Consider the following 23,830-nt stretch of genomic DNA (forward strand, 5'->3'; position numbering starts at 1 on the left):
ACAGGTACTAATTATTTTCATTATCAATCCATCATCTTAAGGAGGAGATTAAATGGCGAGAAAAAAGTACTCTCCGCTTTTGTTGTTTAGCCTCTTAAAGTCATGTGACCGGGATGCTATCATGTTACTTCCTGGAATGAAAACAAACGAAGATATTTAAGTGTAATATCGCACATGCTTACATCGTCCCAATGTGAGTACGCGGGGATGACGCCGTAGTAGCCGAAATAAAACCGCAAAAGCCAGATGGGAACGATTTGAATTGTTGCTGGTGAAACAACATGTGGAGATGCTGAGCGTTGTAGTCGCATGTGCAACACAACATCTGCGAGTCAGCTCACTGGCGGTGGCGGGACAGCTTTTTTTGTGTGTTTGGAAGACAAATTCCCATCATTCTGGGACAAACCATTACTGATGCTGCAGCGCAATCTAATGAGGAGCTTGTGTCATGAGTCATTAGTTAGTGTAAGGAAGGCGAGTAATAACAAGCACCATCGGTAACGGGAAAAAAAAGCACTCAAAAGAAATTACTTACTGGAAACACAGCAGGTGTTCGCTTTTGGAAAGGAGAAGAAGCACAAAAGCACCTTTCTGTTTCCTTATTAACATAAACGGACAAACTAGTGCTGATTTTAAATGAGAGTGAGTGTGATTGTGAAAAGAAGAACATTTCCTAATTTCAAAAGCCACGTGGTCAGGTGCAGTCATAGGAAAAAAATTGTTCCCGAGACGTGATGCGTTCAGGCGTAGTCATAAAAAAAAGCTGTTCTCTGGCTGAGATGCAGCCAAGTTTACTTGGAAGTTGGCAGCTAGGGTATAAAAAGGAGCCTCAGTTGCTGTCGTGTAATAAAGCAAAATAAATAAATGTGATGCATTCAGGCACTGTCCCAAAAAAAAAAAAAAAACACTCAGAGGTGAGGTGTTCAAGCACATTCAAAGTATTTTATATAAGCTGTACTATAAAATAAATAGATGTGATCTGTTGGGTCATAGTCATATGAAAAAGACCCTCGTCATGTGGTGCATTTAGGGGAAGAGTTCAGAAAAGAGTCTCTAGATGTGATGCATTCAGATGCACTCAAAAAAAAGACTCTAGTAGATGCTTTTCAGGTACAGTCATGAAAAAAAGTGTTACCTGAAGTTAGGCACTCGGGTGCAGCTGTCTTCCAGATGTGAGGTGTTCAGGTGCAGTCAAAGCATTTTTACATGAGAAGCTGTTCTCTGTAATGTGTTCATGTATACTCGTAAAAATCAGACACGATCTGTGAGGTCACAGTCATACAAAACGCATCCTCTAGGCGTGATGCATTTACAGTATGAAAAGATGTCTAAAATGGTGTCTAGATATGATGTATTTAGGTGCAGACGTATAAAAAAACCTGTCCATTTGACTTGAGGCTTTCAAGTGCAGTCATTAAAAAAGCTGGTGTCTAGATGTGAGACTTTTAGGTGCAGTTAAAAGTTTTATACATAAAACGCTGTTCTCTGTGATGTTTTTTCTTCGTGCTTACTTGTTCACATACTGTACAGTATCTGGTTTTATGTTGTTATTATTATTGTTTGAAAAATATATGTTGTAACAAAATTGTTTTTGTTTTCCAAAATATTGAAAAATGATGGACTAATATGTGGTTAATGTTGAAAAGCTATTCTCTGTGATGTGTTCAGGCACATTGGTAAAAAAAAAAAAAACATGCAATCTTTTTGGTCTCAGTCATGCAAAAAAATGACACTAAATGTGATGCATTTAGGTGAAGATTTAATGTCTGGAAGTGATGCATTTGGGTGTAGTCATAAAAAAAAAATATTGTGACGCATTTGGGTTGGATGCGTTCAGGCGCCGCTAAGAAAGCTTTCCTTTCTGAGAGACTTTCAGGTGCAGTAATTAAAAAAAAAGTCTTATTGAAGTGAGGCGTTCAGGTGCAGTCAAAATATTTTTACAGAAAGATGTTCTCTGTGATGTGTTCGAGCACACTCGTAAAATTTATCTGTTCTCACTCAGCCATACTAAAATTTTCCTCGTCTGAAAGTGTCTAGACGCGATGCATTCGGATGCAGTGGAAAAAAGGGAACATTCTAGGTGTGATGCATTCAGTCTCAGCCTTAAAGAAAACCGTCCTCTCCGTGAGCCTTTCAGGTACATCTGTTGAAAATCCGTCTTCTGGATGAGAGGCGTTCAGGTGCGGTCAAAATATTCATACAAGGAAAAGCTGCTTTTCAAGAGAGGACAATTGTGCACAAGCGCGTGTTTTTTGCGCAACTCACACGTTGGTGGTGAAGATGGCGTAGATGAGGTCCTGCTCGGGCAGGTGGAAGGTGCTCTGCAGCTGGTTGTAGTAGAAAGGGATCTCGCCCGAGCGGGAGCAGTTGAGGCGGGCCTTCATGAAGGTGGTCCACGTGTCCTCCAGCAGGAAGCGGCCGCCGATGTCGTTTTTGCACACGCGCGCCACCCGCGAGTACACCGTCTTGCCGCAGTCGTGCTCCACCGCGTTCTCTCGCAGGAAGAACAAGGTGAAAAGGCCCATGTCGTACGCGGAGATGAAGTGCGGCTCTGACGGGAGGAAGGAGAAGAAAAAAAAAAAAAGAGCATTCTTGATGTGATACATCCTGGACCAGGTTATCAAACTTTTGTATTTCTTTTGTATTGCAATTTGACTTCTTTTTTTTTTTTAATTTATTAGTTTTTATTCATTTTTCACTAGTTTCTCTAGATGCCATGTGATCAAATGGGCAAAGATATGAGATATGATGCGTTTAGGCACACTCACTCACAAAAATAGTATGATATTCACGGATGTGATGCGTTCAGGCATGATAATAAACTGAGATTTTCTCAAGATGTGGTATGTTCAGGTGCAAGCATAGATAAAGTTACTTGAGAGAAAAAAAAAAAGTTTCTATGGATTCTTGTTGAGGCGTTCAGGTACTCCTGTAAAAAAACCTGTACCAAACAATTTGATGCTAAAAGTTGTGAGGCATTCAAGTACAGTAATTGCATGTAAAAGGCTATTATAGATGTGATGTGTCCAAGTGCTGTGGTAAAAAAAAGACGCCCTGGATGTGATGCATTCATGCATGGTTGTAAGCAGAGATTTTTGTGGTGTGTTCGGGTGAGTTCATAAAAAAAGAAACTACCATGGATGTGAGGTATTCAGGCACTGTAGTAAAAAAAAAAAAAAAAAGACACGCTCTCGATGCGATGCATTTAGCGCTTGTTAGCGCATGATACGTTCAGGTGCTGCTGTGAATAATGTGTTCTAAATGTTTGGACGGTTAAAAGAACTGAGACGTTCAGGCGCAACGGTTAAAAAAAATAAAAGACGATACTGGATTACAAGTTGTTTTTATGCGGCCATGAAAGGTGAGAAAAGGAGAGCGGTGATATTTGCAACATTTATCTTCTCCCCTTTGGGTCCTCCGACGGTGATGCATTCAGGTACAGTGGTCTTTCCTGCCGCTGACCTCTCACCCGGCTATTATTGCATGTAATAAAAGTGCCAAAGGTGTAAACGAGAGAAGATGAAAAATGAGCGGCGATAAACGGGCACGATGCTTTGATGGAAAATCCATGCGGCGGACTTGTCTTTAAGTGGACGCTTGCGCTCTTTTACTGCACCTGCTGACATCCACGCTTGATTTACGGCCAATCACAAAGCAGCGCCGCTTTGCGGCAGCGAGATTCGGGTTTGGGTTTCTCGTGTCATGTGATAGAGAACTATAAATTATTAGATATTTAAAAAAATTATGAAAGCATAATTAAAGAATCAAGTTATCTTTGAGGTTTACAAATACATTTGTCTGAAATGTTATAAAAATATGTACATTACTCAGAAAGAGTAAGTTGTCTTTGATTTTTAGGTAAACATATTAATATTTGTGTTTTTGTGTTTACATTATACATGCCACCTAAACTAGTGAGTTTTTGCATTTTTTGACCCCCCCCTCGAGTTTTCAAAGACTATTGCTAGCTTTACTAGTTTCTTTGTAAATAAAAGACAATTGTCTTTTATTTTTTAAATATACTGTATGTCACCAAAAAATAACGTGTCTTTGATGTTTCAAGTGCCAGCCGTTTTTGAACTTTTTAACTCATATCTCAAGGCGACAGAATATTTTGTGTTATGCCCATGTAAACAAGGGCGATAGCATATTAAACGATTGATTACTTAGAATTACAGTATGTAATGTATGTGTAGTATGTATGGCAACACTGCCATCCGATGGTCACAGTTATCACTACAGCGCCCTATTGTCTTAAAATTAAAATAAGCATGAGTTAGGGGTTTCAGCTACGATTTCATAAAATAAAATAAAATAAAATAATTTGAGGAAAATTATCCTCGCAAGTGTCTTAAAAGAATTCCATGGCAGTGGAAGAGTTGAATGACTATAATACTTAAGTAAAGTATCAGATGTAAGTAAAGTATTCTTACTTTAGGTAATTCAGTTTAAAAGTAATTTATTACTAACCGCAATCAAGCACTAGAGAAATCAAATGCTTGACGTTAAAGCTGAAGTAATTGAATACTTTAGTACATAAAATAACAAATTTTTGTGTTTTAGTAGTAACGCTTATTTAGTTCAGTATTTTAATAGCTGCAGTGATCACTTTAATACTTGATTACCTAATCAATTACTTAAGTACTTTCCCAAAGTAATCAAATACTTTTGTACTTAATTACTTCAGGTAATTGATTACTTTAGTACATAAGTCATTGAGTACCAGCCATTTTAGACGCCCTACAGTCAAACACTTGAGAATAATCTAAAAACTATAAATACCTGTGATTAATGTTTGGATTCGTTAAAAAAAAAAAAAAAAAACGTAAAAATACGTCTTTGGGATTGAATGTGTTAAATATGACGCCGTTTGCCAAACTTTACCGTTGCTGATGACTGTCAATTGTCATCAATGAAAAAAAAAATCCATAAATGGTCTCAGTTTGATGTTTTCCAAACACAAACGGAATCATTAGCTTTCATCAAAGAATCCTAATTGTTTTCACTGCACTAATTGAGTCGTGAGACTGCAGTCAACGGAGTGAAACAGAAATTTCTGCAGCGTCCTCATAAGGTGAGCGCAATTTACGCTGTGCTCAAATGACATTTGACGTTAATCCCCCGGGACTCACTGTCCTCTCCTCATTTGCATACTCCCGCCTCCATTTGGCCACAGGTGACATTCAAAGAAAGACATCACTTTTCGATTTTCTTCTTTCTCCAAACTTTTTATCTCCTCGCGAACGGCGATCTGCTGCCGTGAAGAAAAAAGACTGCGGCGTGTTTAGTTGCAATTTGTCGCCGCCTAGCATAAACGTTGAGGAGACAAAATGTGTGATTTTCACAAATGCGGCGTCATCCATAAAAGCGGGATGGTTAAAGATCGGATGGGCGAGCGAGGGCGACGTCGTAAACAAGCGGGTGGGGAGGTGATGGCGGCGGGATGCCGCGTCGTGGGCGTGATGGATGCAGCTCTTGGAACTTTAGTGACACTTTGGGATTTGCTAGCAATCAAACAAGTAGTTTGTCTCTGTACATGCCTGCAAGTGACCCAAATGAGCGGAAAACGGGAATGGCGTCTTGGTTAACAAATTCGATTTTGCCAGGTCAAACCGGCTTCTGGTGTAGAATAAAAAAAAAAAAATGTAAAACGCAATTTCGAGTCATTCATGTGTGTGAGTAGTTAGCGCTTTGCGCCATCCCGACACATGACGTGAGAGAGCTGGTCAGCACCTGGCTGGCGACCAATCCCGCGAGGGAACAGATTGATTGGATCCAGCACCCCCTCCCCATCCCTCCCCCGCTTCGCTCCGTCTGAACCAGTGCGGCGGCTTAACGCTGGAAATGAGATTTTCATTCTCACCTTCCAATCCAACAGAAAGGCAATTCTGTAACACTGACAGCCTGTCTGCGTGTGTGTGTGTGTGCGTGTGTGTGTGTGTGTGTGTGTGCATGTGCGTAAGTGTGTAGTCAAGACGTGTGTATGTATGCATATGTGTGCAATAAGGTGTGTGTGTGTGTTTAGATGTAGTGTGGTGTGTGTGTGTAGAACAATGTGTGTATGTTTTGTGTAAAAGTTTCCCTGAATGTGTAAAGTCATTGTGTGTGTGTGTGTGTGTGTATATTTGTGTCATGAACTGAGTGTGGTCAAGGGTGTGTGTGCTTGGATGTTGTGATGAGTGTGTGTAGAAGTTTCCCTGAATGTCTATAGTCATTGTGTGTGTGTGTGTGTGTGTGTGTGTATTTGTGTCATGAACTGAGTGTGGTCAAGGGTGTGTGTGCTTGGATAACGTGACGTGTGTGTGCAGAAGAATGTGTGTATGTTTTGTGTAAAAGTTTCCCTGAATGTCTATAGTCATTGTGTGTGTGTGTGTGTGTGTATATTTGTGTCATGAACTGTGTGTGGTCAAGTGTGTGTGTGCTTGGATGTTGTGACGTGTATGGTTATAGTTAGTGCGTGTCTGCGTGTACATATGTGTGTGTCAGATGTGTCTTTCATCAGCTGTCTGAAGAGAGGATCGTGTGTGTGTAGTAAAGTACCGTGTGTGGATACGTGAGTGTGTGTCTGTGTACTGTATATGTGTGTAGCGAAGCGTGTATAGTGCAGTATGTGTAGTGAGGTGTCTTTGGAAGTTGTTGTGAAGTTGTGTGAATGTGTTAATTGTGTTAGTGAAGTGTGTGTGCAGAGTCAGATGTGTTCTTGGTCAGATGTGTGAGATAAAAAAAAAAGTATAAAAAAAGTAAAAGTAAAAAAAAGTAAGTAAAAAAAAAGTATTAAAAAAAGTAGTAAAGTGTGTAAATAGTGCCATGGGTGCATGCATATACAGGTACATATATAAAACAAATTTACCATTGAGCCACTTGGAGTTGTACTGGGCGGTGCGCAGCGGCGGCATCCCGCCCAGGCTGCGGTAGATGACGGGGTCGCGGCCGGAGAAGTCGATGACGGTGGCGGCATAGAGCTCGCCGCGCTCAGTCAACACGGCCGTGGAGTTGTGGCGAGGATCGTACGGGCAGCGGGCCACGCCGTTCACGCGCTCCAACACTTTGCTCAGGTTGCCTGCCTGGAAACATGCGGTGCGGTACCACAATCTAATTTACAGTCAAATTACTGTTGTCATGGATTAGAAGGCAATTTGCTAGGGAAAAGTATTAGGCTAAAAACAAGTTGGCAGGATTCTCACTTTGATCTAAAAATCCTTACTAGTCTCAGTTTCTCAATTTAAAGTCAGACTTTAACCCTTGTGCGGTATTTTGATCGTGTTTGAGTCATTTTCTTACACATCATTCTCGCAGCCAACTTTTCAAAATGGATCAAAGTCGGCGGGAAAAATGAGCTACGCAGCATCGTAGGCAGGCGCTTGACTCAAGTGCATTTGAAAGTGCAAACACGCTAAAACGGATGCATAACAGTTATCGAATTAGAGGTATATATATATAAATCATTTTAAGCCTTGTAAATGACATTATATTCCTTATTTCGCATTCAAATGAATGTTACATGTGTGGAAAATTGCTCTGGTTTTGACTTATGCGTTTGACTTAAGTGGACCACCCAATATGGGGTTTGACAATTAGAAAAAAAAAAAAATACTGTGCATTTTTTTTCAATAAAATTGTAAGTTATTCTTGTTAAATCACAACTTTTGCACACATTCATTGTTTAACCTTAAAGAAGAGGAAAAAAAAACTTCACTTAAATTTGGACCTAATTCTTCTTAAAAGTTGAACTTTCAACTCATCTCATAAGGATGCCTTTATTCTGACTTTCGAATGTGAAAAAACATGTAAAATTGAATTGAACTTTCCAACACTACCTGGTGTGTGTTTTTTCGTTTGTATAAGATGGGAGTTTTGTACAAAGTTGGCATCTGGTACCTCTCTGATGGTGCAAAGGGGCTGGAAGGCGTTGGTCCCGCAGGTCATGACTTGGGTCTTGTTGACCAGCAGTACTCGGATGTAGTTCTGACACTCTATCTGCACAACGCAACACAACGTTAAGTGCGCATTTTGTGTGTGTGTGTGTGCATGTGTAAATGGGCTGGTCATTTGTCCTCCTTTGTGCTACAACAAAGACGAGACATGATGCCAGGCAGCTACTTTCAAAGAGAATTGATTGCATTCCTCTGTGTGGTGTGCGTTCGTGTGCGGTGGGGTGGGGGGGGGGGGGGGGGTCCGAATGTAATCAGTACAAAACCAATCAAAATCAAACGAGCTAACAGTTGTGTTGATGATCAGGGAAAGCTGATTTACCAAGAAATTACTCTATAAGTTTACATCAGTAGCTTCTGTTTTCGTTAGCTTCTAAGTAAAAATATGATTTTTAAGATATTATAGATAGACCTAAAAAAAAAAAGTGACAAGAACTGTACTCCCTACCTCCGTCTTGCCTTTGCTCTGACAGGACCTTCTGGTCTCATCGTCTGGCGCCCATTCTGTCGCCTAGGATACAGAGAGGACAGAAAGTGAAATGCTGATGATTCAGACAAGAAAACGAGACGCACACAACAACTAATTTCAAAGAATGATTAAAATTTGCATTTTCTTTCCATATTGTCCAATCAACAAGAAACATTACAAAACAACTTTTGAACCCGATGAGCAGGATGCTAGATTAGCATTAGCATGACATTTGCCGATGACTACAAATGACGAGTGAAGTGCAGACTAAACATTTCAACCAATTACCAACACACAAATTGTACTACTGATAAGTTGCTAACAAGCTCATTTTTTGCGCAGATAGTATCATTGTACATAAAATGGCTGATGACCGACTACAAAAGTGACTACTCGCTAACTAGCCTTCCAACCAGCCAATTAAACAATAACTAACCAACTACTTGTATGATGCAAAAATAAACAAGCTAAGTTAGCTAGCTAGCTAACTAACCAGCCAACCAAAAAACAAACTTATTACTTACTATTGACCTGTATGATGCAGAAACAAAACAAACTAGCTGGCAACTAGCAGACTGACTAGCTCTGTAAAAACAGAATAATTAAACGATGAACCAAGTATCTAAAATAGCCGTCAGACCGACTACAAAAGTGACTACTCGCTAACTAGCTTACCAACGAGCCAATTAAACAATAACTAACCAACTACTTGTATGATGCAAAAATAAACAAGCTAAGTCAGCTAGCTAACTAACCAGCCAACCAACAAACAAACTTACGAACCAACTATTTACCCGAATGGGGCAGAAACAAAACAAACTAGCTGGAAACTAGAAGACTGACTAGCTCCGTAAAAACAGAATAATTAAACGATGAACCAAGTATCTAAAATAGCCGTCCGACCGTGTCAATTGCTTTCGACAGAACATTTAAAAAACACCTTTCAAAATTTGACGCTATCGTGCCGCCATTTCCATTCGTTTTCTTACACAAAACTGCCATCTTGCATCTGACTGGCAAATCGACTTAAGCCCACAATTTTGTGTCTTACACAGAACAGCAACATGGGAAAATTAGCGTAAAAATCTGTCTTTGTCTTTAATTAAAATGAAGCAGATGTGTTGGCGCGCTACATGGTCCCAAACACTCAGCAATATGGCGTTCCGGGGTTGTTACGGTGAGGTTGTTACGGTAGGGTGTGCCCGAGGGGGGCTCTACTGGGAAAACGTTCATTTGACTTGGTTTGTTTTCGCTGATTTCTTTTTTTTAATGGCACTCCCACACACTTTTAATTGGATCTTAAGAGACTTGCCAGGTGACACAATGTTAGCACTATTTGACGACCACTCCTTTTGCTTCTCTCCGACTGGGATCTATAATCCCACAACATCAAGCAAACGCTAATAAGTCGCCGTTAGAATGACTTATTTTATTCTTTGAGCCATTCATCAAAGCGCCTTCACGCAGCCTTGAACAAAGTTATTAAATATGACCATTTCATGATTATTTTATACAAAAAGAACCTGAATTCATGTTGTAAGCATGTTCCTCTCCCTTCAACCTGAATTTGCAGCAAATTTGGCTGTACAGTAGTTTTTTTTTTTTTTTTTTTTTTTATTAACAAACAGCAAACAAAGAACTTAACCACCTAACTGACTAGCCGACCAGCTGACCTACGCGACCCCAAGGAGAACATGCAAATTCCACAAACCCAGCTGGATTCAAACTCGTGTTTCTTAACTGTAGAGCGAACTTGCTAATCATTGCACCACCGAACCGCACAACCTAACCAACTAACTAAAAACAACGGTCAGTAGTAGTAGTAAACTAGTTAACAGCCCTAGCACCAAACTGGCTCACAAACTACCTTATTCTCCGCACTATAAGGCGCACCGGATTATAAGGCGCACCCTCAATTAATGACATATTTTAAAACCTTTTCCATGTATAAGGTGCACCAGATTATAAGGCGCACCCTCAATTAAAGACATATTTTAGAACTTTTTCAATCACAACATAGTAACACTCAAAGTAATAACAATAATAACTCAAATAATAACTCTCAATAGTATAATAACTCAATGTCGATATGACCAATCTTGTTCAACTGTAAACACACAAAAGAAACATAAAGCTCACTTTATCAGTTCATTCCCAATCTACAAATCCCAATCTCAATATTGATCCATATATAAGGCGCACCTGATTATAAGGCGCACCATCATCTTTTTCCAAAAATTAAGGCTTTGAGGTGCGCCTTATAGTGCGGAAAATACTGTAATTGTTATTGACTAGTAGTGACATGGGACTGATTAGTAATGACTGGTATATGATCGCTAGCGACTGGCAAATAATTTGCGACTGATTGATAAACACCCGAGACTGATTATGACTGCACATGACTTCATGAATCTGAAATAGTGACTGGAAAATATCGATATCGATGATAGAGAAACGCAGCGAAATGTAACGACGGTTAGCAAGCGGTATCGACCGGTAAGAACTGTTATTGAGCGATTGTTGATGTCGTCCTTATCAGCGCGGCGCCACATGTGGTTTAAACCTTGATTAGCGTGGTCTGACACCCCGCCGCCATTGTTCCCCCCCAGCCACCAATTGTGTTTTATGCAAATGCTTGTGTGTTGTTTCATGTGTGGCGGCTGGTGAAAATGGGAAGAATGCGCTGTCAGGTTAGCTTGTTGGCCAGCCTAATGGATGGAAATTAACTCCAACACGCATCTCAAGCACTGGGCGCACACAATCAAAATGTGGCGGTGGAAGAAGAAGCAAATAAAGGAAAATGTGGCAGGGGGGAAGCAGAGCTGCCTTTAATTGTGCGGAATGTGGCACGCTGAGGACAGCGCACGCTCAATTATAAACCTTATTGTGCGGCCGCCAGGAAATCACACTCTTTAATATTCATGCGCGCATGCTGGAGAGGGCAATACACAATTCACACTGCACGCTGCACTCCTCACCTGAACACACTTGATCCACTTTAAGACACAAAAACATTATCCCCCCCATTCTATCTCCCCATTAGGGCCTTGGCAAAAATAATACAAATCCGTACATGCTGGTAGACATTGGTACATATAATTAAGTTCTTCGGTAATTACACAAAAAAGCATATATCCAAACCACAAACTAAGACTCAAACAGACAAAATAACAAGCTAGTTCATTCATTGAAAAAGACTAACCAACCCATTAGCTGACAAAACAATAACAAACCAAATAACCAAATGACTATTGTACTAAACACCCGATCATATATCTAATAAACCAACCACCTACTGAAAGGACTATTGAAAGAATGATTTAACAAATTAAGGATTCACTCATTTAACTCACAATCTAACCTAGCAAGGACCTAGCTAAGCAAAAACTAAGCTAATTGCCATGCTAAACAAAGCAAATAATTAACTAACCAACCAAACTAATCCACTGACATGAAGCCAACGGACAAGCAAGCTAATAAACCAAACACTAACAAACCCTTTTTATTATTACGATTTAGTAACTAAATAACCAAGCAAATGTGACTTAATGCGAATTAACCCAAATGTTTAACTAAAAAAACTGACCAGCCAAGCTCGTGTCTGACAAACCATCTGACCAAGTAATCTAGTAACTGACTGAGGAATTAACCACCAAATTGAGAAACCAGACAGCTAAAAAAGTAACCAAAAAATGTGTACCTTGCCTATAAACGTCCGTGTCACTCACAAGAATACCAATTGATTTTTTTTCTTTTTTTTTGCGGAGGCCAAATCAGCTTTATTCACAGCTGAGCAGAACCAAAAATACAACAACAAATCTGTTATTGGATTTGAGACGGGTCACCGTATTTCTTGAACAAAGCGACCTACAGGATGGTCGCTCATTTCCCAGATTGCATTGCTGATTGCACTCATTCAGGCTTTGGCTCGCAGGGAGGAGGAGTTAAAAAAAAAAATGGTGTCGAGGGCTTTGGCTTTGTTCCAGAGCTGTGAGGACGAGCTCGATAGAGACGGGCTGCGTGCGCATGTGCGTATGTGTTTCGAGGGGGCCGTTCAGGGGGATATTTGCGGTGAAGGTCAGCGGGTTAAGCCGACGGGGATCCTTGGAGACGAGGCCGAAAAAATGGCAATGCCCCAAGCAGTGATTCATGGCACAGGCATCCAACTTCTTTGTGTGTGTGTGTTCCTTCTCGCGTGTGCGTGTCAGCTATGACGTCATCCCATCAGGCTGTCAGACTGTCAAGAGGAGCCGATTGTTTTTGTTTTCGCTGTCAGCAAGTCGTCACGGCTGATCACAGAGGAAGGGGGCGGGCCGGCTTCTTGATTGACAGCTGCTGCTCCACACGTTTGCCATCAATGCTAGCACTAATTTCCCTCTGTTATTCCTTAGACAATGCAAATAGGCTAGACCGAGTATTGAGGTTATCAGTTCTGCCGTTTTCATTAGTAGTTCTACTAGGTAAAGAACTAACAAGCTAACTGACAAAGCAACTGAGCAAATACAATTGCTAAAAGACCAAGAAACTAATCAAGTGCCCAAGTGAGCAACGAAATGATTACCAATAAATTGACCGAGCGACCAGGCAAAGAACCGACCAACCTACGACTAACCAATTAAAAAACACATTCGCTAATAAAACAGCTGCTCTACCAACATCAATCAACACTCCAAATTTATTGACCACCAGAGTACAAACGAGTCGACGAATGAACTAATTGAAAAATGACTCTAACTAAATGACTACATATCTAAGTAGTGACCCAATAATCGCCTGACTAACCAAACTGCCAATAAGCCAATCAACTATCAGATCAATAAAATAATCAACTCAATGACTGACTAACCAACTGCAGTAAACAAACTAGCTAACCAAACAACTGATTGACGAACATCAGCCTCCCAAATTTAATGACCACCCAAGTAACCAACCGACTAAAAACCTTTCTATCCAACTGAGCAAATGACGAATAAATTGCATAACCGACCAACCAAATAACTGTCACAAATAAAACTAATTAAATAACCGAAAAACTAGATATTACGAATTAATTAGCCAACCAACCAACAAACTAGTTAATTCGCACAATAACCAACAAACTCACTCACTTTGAAACTAACCAAGCAAGTAAAAACCAACATCAAAAAACCAACAAGTGACCTTAAAACAAATGAATGAACTAACTTTAACTTAAAAAAAAATGGAACCAATCATACATTGTTGTTCTATGTCAAGGCAAGAATATTATTGATTTCAAAGGAGCTCACTGTGGCCGCGTCAGCTTGAACGCAAGTTCAGACCAGTAATGGTTAAATCATTCCGCCTACTTTAGCCTGAAATCGATTACCTTTCCTTGCAACAGTCAAAGTCCATCACGAGCTCATGAATATATATTCCTGGTGTTTTTCCGACTACGGTAGCGTGAGTCAATCCGAAGCAAATATTTGCTAAAGAGACTTTTTTTTGGTCTAAAATCCAAAAGGGGCAAATGCGTAGGAGAAGAAGCGGTGCAGAAAAGTGTGTCTTTGCCGCGCCGCGGCGGGAAGCGGCGCTCCCACCTGAGGACAGGAAGTAGCAGCGCAGAGGTGAAACGAGGAGCCCAGCGTGAGACGGCTCGCTTTGCTGCCTCCCACTCAATGTCTGGCCCAGCGGGGGACCGCCTCCTCCTCCTCATCCTCCGCCAAAACTGGAGGAGCACTGTACTTTATTGTACAACCACTGGACACTTCGCTGGGCGCACCATCACATCACATCCACTCAAAAGTCCCTTGATAAACAACCGAATACCGATTTGCATAATCCTCATACCTAACAAATTACCTGACTAAATGACTGACTGATTAACTAACCGAGAGAAATTGACTGACTGATTGGCTAAAGCACCCAAATAATCAAATGGATACCATTTTCGGGGGTGTAATCGAACCGGCTCAGCAACTCACCCACTAATCAACCGACTACAGAATTTAACTCACTAACTAATCAAAGAAACAGCAAGTTCACATCCAAACACCAAACAAATTATTGAAGCAACTGATTGACACAAACGACTAAGAAACTACACAGAGTAATACGAATGAAATAACAAAAAACAAATACTCAATGACTAAAATAACCCAAAAATGAACTGACAACTAATTATTGAACCAAGTAAGTCAAAAACTCGACTATTAAGCTAAAAGAAAATGATGAAAATTATTACTTTCTTGCAATTAAATTCAACATGACAAAAACAATAGCTATTTTTATTCTTATAGCTTAGTCTAAAACGGAAAAAAAAGAAGCAAGTGCACCAAGGCGCCTGAAACTAAAAGAAAATGATAAAAATTATTACTTTATTGCAATTAAATTCAACATGACAAAAACAAAGCCTTTTTCCTGGGATCATCCGCGCCCCCTCGGCATCACCTCGCGCCCCCTCACGGGGGCCCGCCCCACTATTTGAGAAGCTAACCTACAAAAAAAAAATTATATATATATATATATATATATATATATATATATATATATATATATATATATATATATATATATATATATATATATATATATATATATAAGAATGCTCCTAATGTCGTCATAAAAGCTTTCTGGCGCAAAATGTTGCATTTTCTCCATATTGCTAGGAATACTAATGGATGTCATTATTGAATTATTAAATATGAAATGAAATGATTTGATGCATATCGAATAACATCCCTGGCATGAAGCGAGGGTTCCCCAAAGTTCCGACTGATGCAAGCACTCATCTCGGAATCAAGTCTATTCAAATGAACTTTCCCCAGCGCCATTTTGGCAAATTGGCGAGCGCCACCATCTCAAAGGTCAGGCAGCGACATTTGATTTGACACGCCGACCGCCACTTGCTCACGCATAATGTAAATATCATCAGGCCGGCGTCTAGCGGGAGAAAATAGAAAAAAAAAATCCGCTACCCTAGCTTATCTCTGCACACATATAAACGACGTGGATCATTTCTGCACTAATGTACATCGCTCACATTATACATGACATTCTTCCATTCCCTCAGAGGACGTATCAATAATTAAATCTACCGACAAATTGAGGCGCGAGGGTGTGAATGAAATCAGCTGCCAAGCTGCTCGAGACACTCGGCTTCCAGCTTTCGAGACCCTTTTTTCTCCCCGCAAAACCTCTCTGGACTTCACGACTGACTGAGCGCAACCGCGTGTCCTTGTGCGCAAGGATAGAACCCGACAAGGGCTCCACCAGGGAAGACGTCGGGGAAACATTCCAAGGCAAGACTCAAATAAAGAATCTTAGAACTTTTTACTAATAAAAACCTGATGGAAAGATTTGATTAAAAGACCTAAAAAAAAAAAATGCGCTCAATTAAAGACTCGATGAAGAGGAAGATAAGACTTCGTGGAGGACCTCGACATAAGAACGCGCCGAAACACCCTGCCGATTATCTTAAGAGGTAAAGGTCAAGGAGATCTTCAAGAAATGATCTCATATAAAGACTCCATTGACAGTTTTCAAGAAAAGACCTTATGGAAACTATTTGAGGACGGACCTTAAGCGAAGACATCTGGGAAAGATCCTGTTGAAACGATTCGAGACTTAATGAAAAGACCTCAAGCTTTAAATGAGATCCCGAGAAGACCCCGGGAAAAATCTTTAATCGAAAACTTTAAAGAATGGTTTCAAATGGTAAGATCGCAAGGATGTGCTGAAGAAATTGCTCAAGGAAAGACCTGTTTGAGAGACTTAATGGAACGACCGTAGGGAACTGAAACAAGCAAAAAAAAACACATCAGAAGATCTCAGGGGCAAACCATAGGCAAAGGCTTTCAAGAAAATGTCAAAGGAAGACCTCAAGGATCTCCTTACCAAGTTTTGAAACCAGAGGACAGTAAAAACGAGAGTTTTGCTAATGAGCTAATGCTAGCTAGACAAGTTGCAAGTTAGCAAAAACCGGAAGTCAAAACAGAATTTCCCGGGCCACATAAATTGATGCGGCGGTACGGATCCGGCCCCCGTTCCTTGAGTTTGACACCTGCGATCTAAGGGAAAAACCTTGATTAATGTTTAAAGCAGGGGTAGAGAACTCCGGTTCCTCGAAAGCTGTATCCTGCCCGTTTTCGATCTCTCTCCTGTCCGACGCAGCTGATTCAAATCAGGATGGTTATCAGGCTCCTACAGAGCTTGTTGATGAGCTGCTCATTTGAATCAGGTGTGATAGGAGAGGGACTCATTGAAAACAGGCAGGATATGCTTCTCAAGGAACTGGACTTCACTAATACTGGTTTAAAGGGCTCTGGCAGGCCCCCCAGATAAGATCTCAAGGAAATACCTAAGAGAGATTGCAAAATTGGAAGGATATGTAGGGAATAATTAAAAATACACCTTAAAGGGAAAAACTCAAGCGACGATCCAATGAAAACACCTCAGAAAAACCAAAGCAGCAGCAAAGATTTTGACAGAAGAAAGAGAACCTGAAGAAATGATCTCAAATTAACTTGACTGTGATCTCACGCTATGGTCAAACAGCTTGAGAAAAATCTCAATTTTAAAGGTCTAAAGCAAGTACCCTGAGCAAAGATCTCAGAGGAATGTTTCTCCTCCAAAAGGGACTCAAGCAAAAATCTCTGGGAACGACCTTCAACAAAAACCACAAAAAGTCCTTACGTAAAGATCTCACCGAGAAACAAAGACTTCCACCTCAGGGTCAGACGAAGTCCCGAGCACACACAACAGCTGCATTTATTTTCCCAGCGCTGTTTTGCGATATCTCAAAGACCTCCTGCAGCTAAGAACATTGGAGTGAGGATCACTTCCTGTTTCCAGGATGAGAGTGAGGCCAGGGGTTGTGATGAAACACGTCGAGACCCCAAGACTGTCCACACAGCTGTGGAAGTCTTCCACGCAAAGTCATTAGGGTCAGCGGTTAGTGGAGGTCTATAGCTTGAAAACTGATCCCTGTTCCCAGTCCAGATTATTTGATTCCAGACTTTATGTTGAAGACTCTTCTACAAATAACTGACAGATCATTTCTTTGCCTAATTCCCGAGTCCCGACCCAAATCCAGACTCAAACCATAAGCCTAAATCTTTTGGGGAAAAACCTAAGTCTTGGACCTAACCTGAAAAACGGTTTGCAGGGTATCCGGTTTACAGTTTGGGGGGGTTACGATTAGTCGCGGTAGAACAGAATTTGAGCTTTAGACAAAAACGCAAAACACCGCAAACACGGGAGGTTATCATTCCGATCATCCGCGGGGATTCTGGGAGTTTGGACCGTTGACGCACAAGATGATCCGAGCAGCACGTATTACGGAAAAAAACAAGATGATCTCCAGATATGGAATAGCCACCGTGTTGGAATTCCAGCTCTTTTTTTCTTTTATTATCTGCGGCGGGATTATCTGACGAATGTTCACTCTGCAGACGCCGTAAACAAACAAGACGGATCGGAGATTAGCCACCTCAAAAGCAAGCTCAGGCAGGTTCAAGAAAAACGTCACAAAAACTAGTATACAATGAACCAAAATGTGAGTTTGCGCTTACTTTTACATCCTTAGTGTCAATCAAAGCTTCTGAGATGAAGATGTTTTATGATAAAGCGGTAAAGCAAGGAAAAATGTTCCGAAATAGGATTTGAAGGCAGGAATAAGGCGTGTGTAACATTTTGACCGTTTTTCATTCAAAAGGAATACTGTAAGGAATACTATAAGGCGTACCTAAAAGCCTTAATTTTTTTAAAAAGATGACGGTGCGCCTTATAATAAGGTGCGCCTTATATATGGATCGATATTGAGATTGGGATCCATAGATGGGGAATGAAGTGATTAAGGAAGCTTTACCTGTTTTTTTTTGTGTGTTTACAGTTGAACAAGGATGCTCATATTGACATTGAGTTATTATTCTATTGAGTTATTATTGTTGTTACTTTGAGTATTACTATATTGTGATTGAAAAACTTTTAAAAGATGTCATTAATCGAGGGTGCGCCTTATAATCCGGTGCGCCTTATATATGGAAAAGGTTTTAAAATATGTCATCAATTGAGGGTGCGCCTTATAATCCGGTGCGCCTTATAGTGCGGAAACTACAGAACATTAAAAGATTGCAAATTTCACACATTTTCGCAAATTTTCTTGCAAATGAATGTGTTCTTGACCACCAGTATGTTTTAAATATAATCATAGGTTATTATTAACTTCTCCGGAGGCGGCCATGTTTGTTATAGCTGCTGACAATGGTAAATGCGGCACCTGCAGCACCTCCTGCTGGCCGTAGTGAAAAACTGTTTAAATCTTACACACTGTCCCTTTAAAAGTAGTTTCTACTCACGTTTCTAGAAAGTATAAGGACTCAATTATCTTTCATAAACCCCTTTTTCATCCTTTCCTTTTTTTTGCCTTCATCTTGGATTCTTCCTTCCGTCATCATCATTCCTTTCTTCCTTCCTCCTTTCCGTTATTGAATACCGTTGTTTCCTTCCTGCCCTCCTTTTTTTATCCTTCTATTTTCCCATGCCTGTCTTTCTTCCACATTTCATCTTTCATGCATTCATTTGTTTTCTCTTAAAGCCCTGCCTCCCACCCTCCTTCCTTTTTTTATAACCTGCAATGACCCTCTATTAATGACTGTTTTATTGCTCTGTATAGTCAATTATAGGACAGACTATTTGTTGATGCTTTGAGATGAACTATTGTTAATTTATTGCTACACGCCATATAACAGCAAACAACTTTTTGTATTATTTGTAACATCACAATGTTAACGGTGGTCAAAAGTTTATGACTGTTTTATGGTTTTTGGGTCGTAATATTAGTAATGTCGCAGGAGTTAGCGATGAATCTTAAATTTCCACTTGTTTGCCCGCTAAGACCTGACGTAAAACGCCGCCAGTGCACTTAATAAAGGCTGTTTATGACGCGATCCTCGCCGCATGCATGCTACTGGGAACTGAATCAACGGTGTAATAATATCCAATAAGATGAACAGATGTTGTTATTGCTGTGTTTTCTTTATTATGATTATGACATCCAGTCAGGTTATGAATGTGAGTGCTTATGCAAAGATGCAAATAATGAGAAACGCATAAAAGCCCATTTTCCTCTTTTGCTCCTGTCAGACACTTGAGATTTTTTTTTATACAGCATACACACACACACACACACACACACACACCTCCCACCAGCTTCCTCCTGCTGTTTTACAGTGGTGATGGGGGACGAGTGGAGGAGGAGGGGGGTTTGCGAGAGGCACCTCCGAGTGGGCGCTCAGTCAGCGGGCACAGGTGGGACGGCGCGAGTGGGCGGCAATCAGGCATCAGACTCGATACTAAATGCGGCGCCGGCCCGCATCCCACATGGCAACATGGCGAGGAGTTAGGAAAAAAAAAAAAAGCAGAAAGGAGGCAGAGGGAAAAATATGACAGCGTGGGCTGTCCGGGGAAAGTCTGAGTGGGAGCAGCGTGAGAGGATTTTTTCTGGATGAATGTATATTACCGGCCGTGTTTATAACAATTGCTGCAATGGGAAAATTACATTTCATACTAAAATATTTCATTTTTTTTCCAAGGCCTGGCGTTACAGAGTTTCACTAAAAAAGGGTGATCTTTTTCAGTGCAAGTAAAAAGAGGCTAATGAATGTGAGGACAGTTTTCTTTTCAGATTAAGAGCAAATTAATTGGAATTTGAAGCCACTTACTGCTAAATTGTGTTACGAAATACCCTTTTGCACAACATTGCACGCCTTTATTTTGGTAAATATAGAGGATGATGTTCAATGAACTATCTAATGTAGTTGCTGAATAAAATACATTTTTATTCACACAACATCCTGCTTGTCTTCTCACAATAGAAGTCCATGAACAATGACGCTGTAACTTGTTAACGGTATATTTTCTCAACAAACGTTCGGTAATCCCTTAACTCTCAGGACTTTATTTTGATAGAACGCACAAATGACTGTGTGTGTGTGTGTTTCTTGTGTGTGCTTTATTTGTCGCAGTGATTGGTTGCGCCTCCGCTTGCCTGCTCGCTAATTCTAGTAGCAGACAGGCGAGCTCCCGGGGGCCTTGCCTCAATACCCCCGCTAGCCCACCGGCGACCCTCCTCTCTCCTCATTACGACCCCCCCCCCCCCCTCCCCCCTCCAATCAGCAACAGCACAATAACCTGTGACCCTCTGTGACTGGATGGTGCTTCAGGTGTGAGCTAGATTGTTCCGGAAAGTCTCTAATGAATGCCTCGTCTGTGACACACTCATACGTAGGCGGCCACATTTGCACACAAGACACACACAGACACACAGAAATAGACACAAACACACACACTCTACTAATCACTTAAACATGTATATTCACACACAAAAATACACAGAGTCATACATAAACATACACACGCATGTATAGGTACATGCGCACAAACACAAAGACACACATGCATAGGTATACACAAACTTGTGTAAACACAAAGACACATACAGATTGTCTGACACACAGACAATTCATGCATACGCACATTCACACACAAAAACATACAAAAGTACACAAATGTGCACACGTACATACACAGACAGACATGGACACAAACACTCATCACAAAGACACACAAACGCAGACAGATAAGGACCGAGGTACACATACAGTCATACACGGAGCCACAAACATGCATATACACAATGACATACACAAAAACAAACAGACAAACAAGCACACAAACACACTCATAATTAGTAAAACACACATAACACATGCACACAATCACACAGACACACAAACACATTCAAACAAAGGCAGACTAATACACACAAACACACAACCAAACCAACACATACACAGGCACCAGCTCACATACATACACAAACACACACACACCCACATGCAACAAATCAGTAAGACACAAACACACGTATAGGGAGACGAAAAAATGTACACAAAGATTGACATTGACAGCCACGCACACAAAAATGGATGCACACAAACACATGGACACACAAAAACACATTCACATGCATACGCGCAAAACTTACACAAGCACACACACACCCACACGCATACAAACAAAAACAAATACATGCACACAATTACACACAAAATTTGAAACAAGACACACATACCTGGACACACAACCATGCTTATACCCACAATATGTACCCACACGCGCATGCACACAAAAGCTCCTGAAATGCAATAATGTGCCGTTAGCTCCGCCATCTTTGTGTCGCTAGTGAGCAGGAAATTGTTTCTAAAAATATCTGACTGATGTCTCACCTCTCAGTGACTTTAAAAAGTAAACGCTCCACCAACCACACGGCAAACAAAATGTCACGCTGGAACTTTTATTGTGAAAGTTAGTGTGAACAAGTTGAATGTTTTGTTCTTGTGAGGGTCTTGCATATGTTTACTTAGGCAGATGTCCACTAGCAAGCACATTACACCTACAAAATGTAAACATCTGTTTTTTTTTTTTTGGTGACTTCCAAAGTAAAATGACAAGATCAGAAGGTGGTCTTACCTGGATCAGAGACATGTTGCTGAGGTCCAGTCTGAACAGGAAGTTCCTGTGAGACAGGCGGAAAATGGATAAGTGTGTGTGTATGTCCGTACTTTCAATATGTGTGTGTGTCTTACCTCGCACCCACGATGAGTTCGTTCCTGGCGAGGTCGAGGGTCAGCTGGGAGAAATCCCGCACGGCGGCCCAAGAGAACGTGGACATCCATGGACTGAGCACTGATGTGAAGACAAAACATTATTGACATGGCTTAGCATGACTATAGCTTAGCATAAAATAACCTATATAAAGAATCATAACGGATCTTGAATCTAAAAAAATATACACTAAAATAAGTAAATGTGAACTGCTCTCACCTCTAAATTTATCTAGATGGCATAACAGCATATGATAACCTGTAAAAGTGAATTGAAAATACGATCCTCTAAAACTCATCCTTTTTTCAGCGATGTATCCCTGAAAAATATATTTTTAGCCAAGTACCCCTTAACCAGTGCAAAGCATTTTTGGGTTAAAAAAAAAAAAGACTTAAAACATACCATCAGTGTTTTATTTATTAAATGTCAGACCCATTTCAAACTTCACTTGTAATAGTTCACAAAAAAAAAATAAACAACCTAAATTACACAGAAAACCACAAAAGAAAAAAAAAAACACAGAAAAAATATTCAGTTTAAAGAGTCCTCTTTCACAGAAATGTATCATTAACTCGACAGGTAACGAGAGGCGGAACATGACAGGGGGAGAATGGGGGAGAATCTGGCTTTTTACAAACATGAAATTGAATAAACAACTGAACATAAAATTTGTTATACGAACTTATATTTTCCTCAAACAATTCATTCATTCAACAATTATTTTGAAAGGATTTTTGCATGTTTGTTTTATTTCAAGTACCCCCTTTTGAAAACCATTGATCTAAAAAAACAACAACAAAGATTAGACATTGCTAAAGCATAGCAAGTAAAATATATGAACCAAAGAAGAGCCTTTCTTAGCCTAGCATCGGTTAGCAACAGATTAGAATAGCCTAGCATGGTTTAGCATTCGAGACAAAACAGCTAATAGTAGCTAATAGTAGCCTAGCCTAGCATAGTGTAGCATCAGACAAACAAAGCAGTGACCAGCGAAACAAAATGATCCTGTACAGTATTTAACCTCCCATCTGGAGGCATTACCTAGTCCCGCCCCCTTTCTTGTTTTCCTTAAAGAGACAGTAAACATCCGTCTGCTGAGAATTCCTACCGTGAGGATGATTGGCGTTTATCCTCCCGATTACAAGGTGTTTTATACGGGCCGCCTGTTCAATCCCCTCGTAAGCGGCGCACAGCTGGGACTGTAAAGCCCCCACCCCCCCCCCCCCCCCCATCCCTAACTCCCTTCCACGACTCAAATTGAACCCCCCCCTTCCCTCACTGTTTATTTGCCAGCTCCCGACCATTATTTGGAGTTTTTATTTTGTCGCCGTCTTTTGTGTGGCACAGATTTACGCACTCTAAACCGGATAACCGAATCCACCGAGGACACGTTCACAGAACTTCACTCGTTCAACATTATGTGATGTTCTGCCTTGTTTCAAAATGGATCAATAGTATTTTTCCCCTCAAAATTTAACACACGAATTCAAACTCCCAGCATGACAACATAAAAAATGGTGTTGTAAGGGATGGTATCTTTCACGGTAAACTTCAAGCGCAACTACACAATAACGAGTGTGAACATCCTGTCTTTCAAAATAAAGGTCACAAGAAATGATACATATTCATATGACCTCATTGTGATATAACAATCAGTTACAAGCAGCCATCTTGTAAATAATGGTCCTTCACAATAAAATAAAACGTCTCTACGAGTTGACTTTGAAAATAAAAATATTGATCTTAAACATGGTGGCCCTTTACTATAAAATCCAAAGCATAACATGTAGATGAAGGCAGTGAC

General features: G+C 40.5%; 1 protein-coding gene across 3 annotated transcripts in view; it reads right to left on the bottom strand.

Moving 5' to 3' along the window:
* The window catches only part of sema5ba (sema domain, seven thrombospondin repeats (type 1 and type 1-like), transmembrane domain (TM) and short cytoplasmic domain, (semaphorin) 5Ba), an 81,869-nt gene that overhangs the window by 23,029 nt on the left and 35,010 nt on the right, over positions 1-23,830 (bottom strand). For all 3 annotated transcript variants that reach the window (XM_088415248.1, XM_088415247.1, XM_088415246.1), the window contains exons 3-8: positions 22,008-22,107; positions 21,892-21,937; positions 8,380-8,442; positions 7,879-7,977; positions 6,851-7,064; positions 2,266-2,551 (exon numbers count right to left, since the gene is read on the bottom strand). In XM_088415248.1, coding sequence (XP_088271374.1) covers positions 2,266-2,551; positions 6,851-7,064; positions 7,879-7,977; positions 8,380-8,442; positions 21,892-21,937; positions 22,008-22,107 — 808 coding nt within the window. The remainder of the gene's footprint in view (positions 1-2,265; positions 2,552-6,850; positions 7,065-7,878; positions 7,978-8,379; positions 8,443-21,891; positions 21,938-22,007; positions 22,108-23,830) is intronic.

The sequence above is a fragment of the Hippichthys cyanospilos genome, chromosome 5, assembly GCF_059441005.1.
Source record: "Hippichthys cyanospilos isolate Australia breed blue-spotted pipefish chromosome 5, RoL_Hcya_1.0, whole genome shotgun sequence".
In the NCBI taxonomy this organism is placed as follows: domain Eukaryota; kingdom Metazoa; phylum Chordata; class Actinopteri; order Syngnathiformes; family Syngnathidae; genus Hippichthys; species Hippichthys cyanospilos.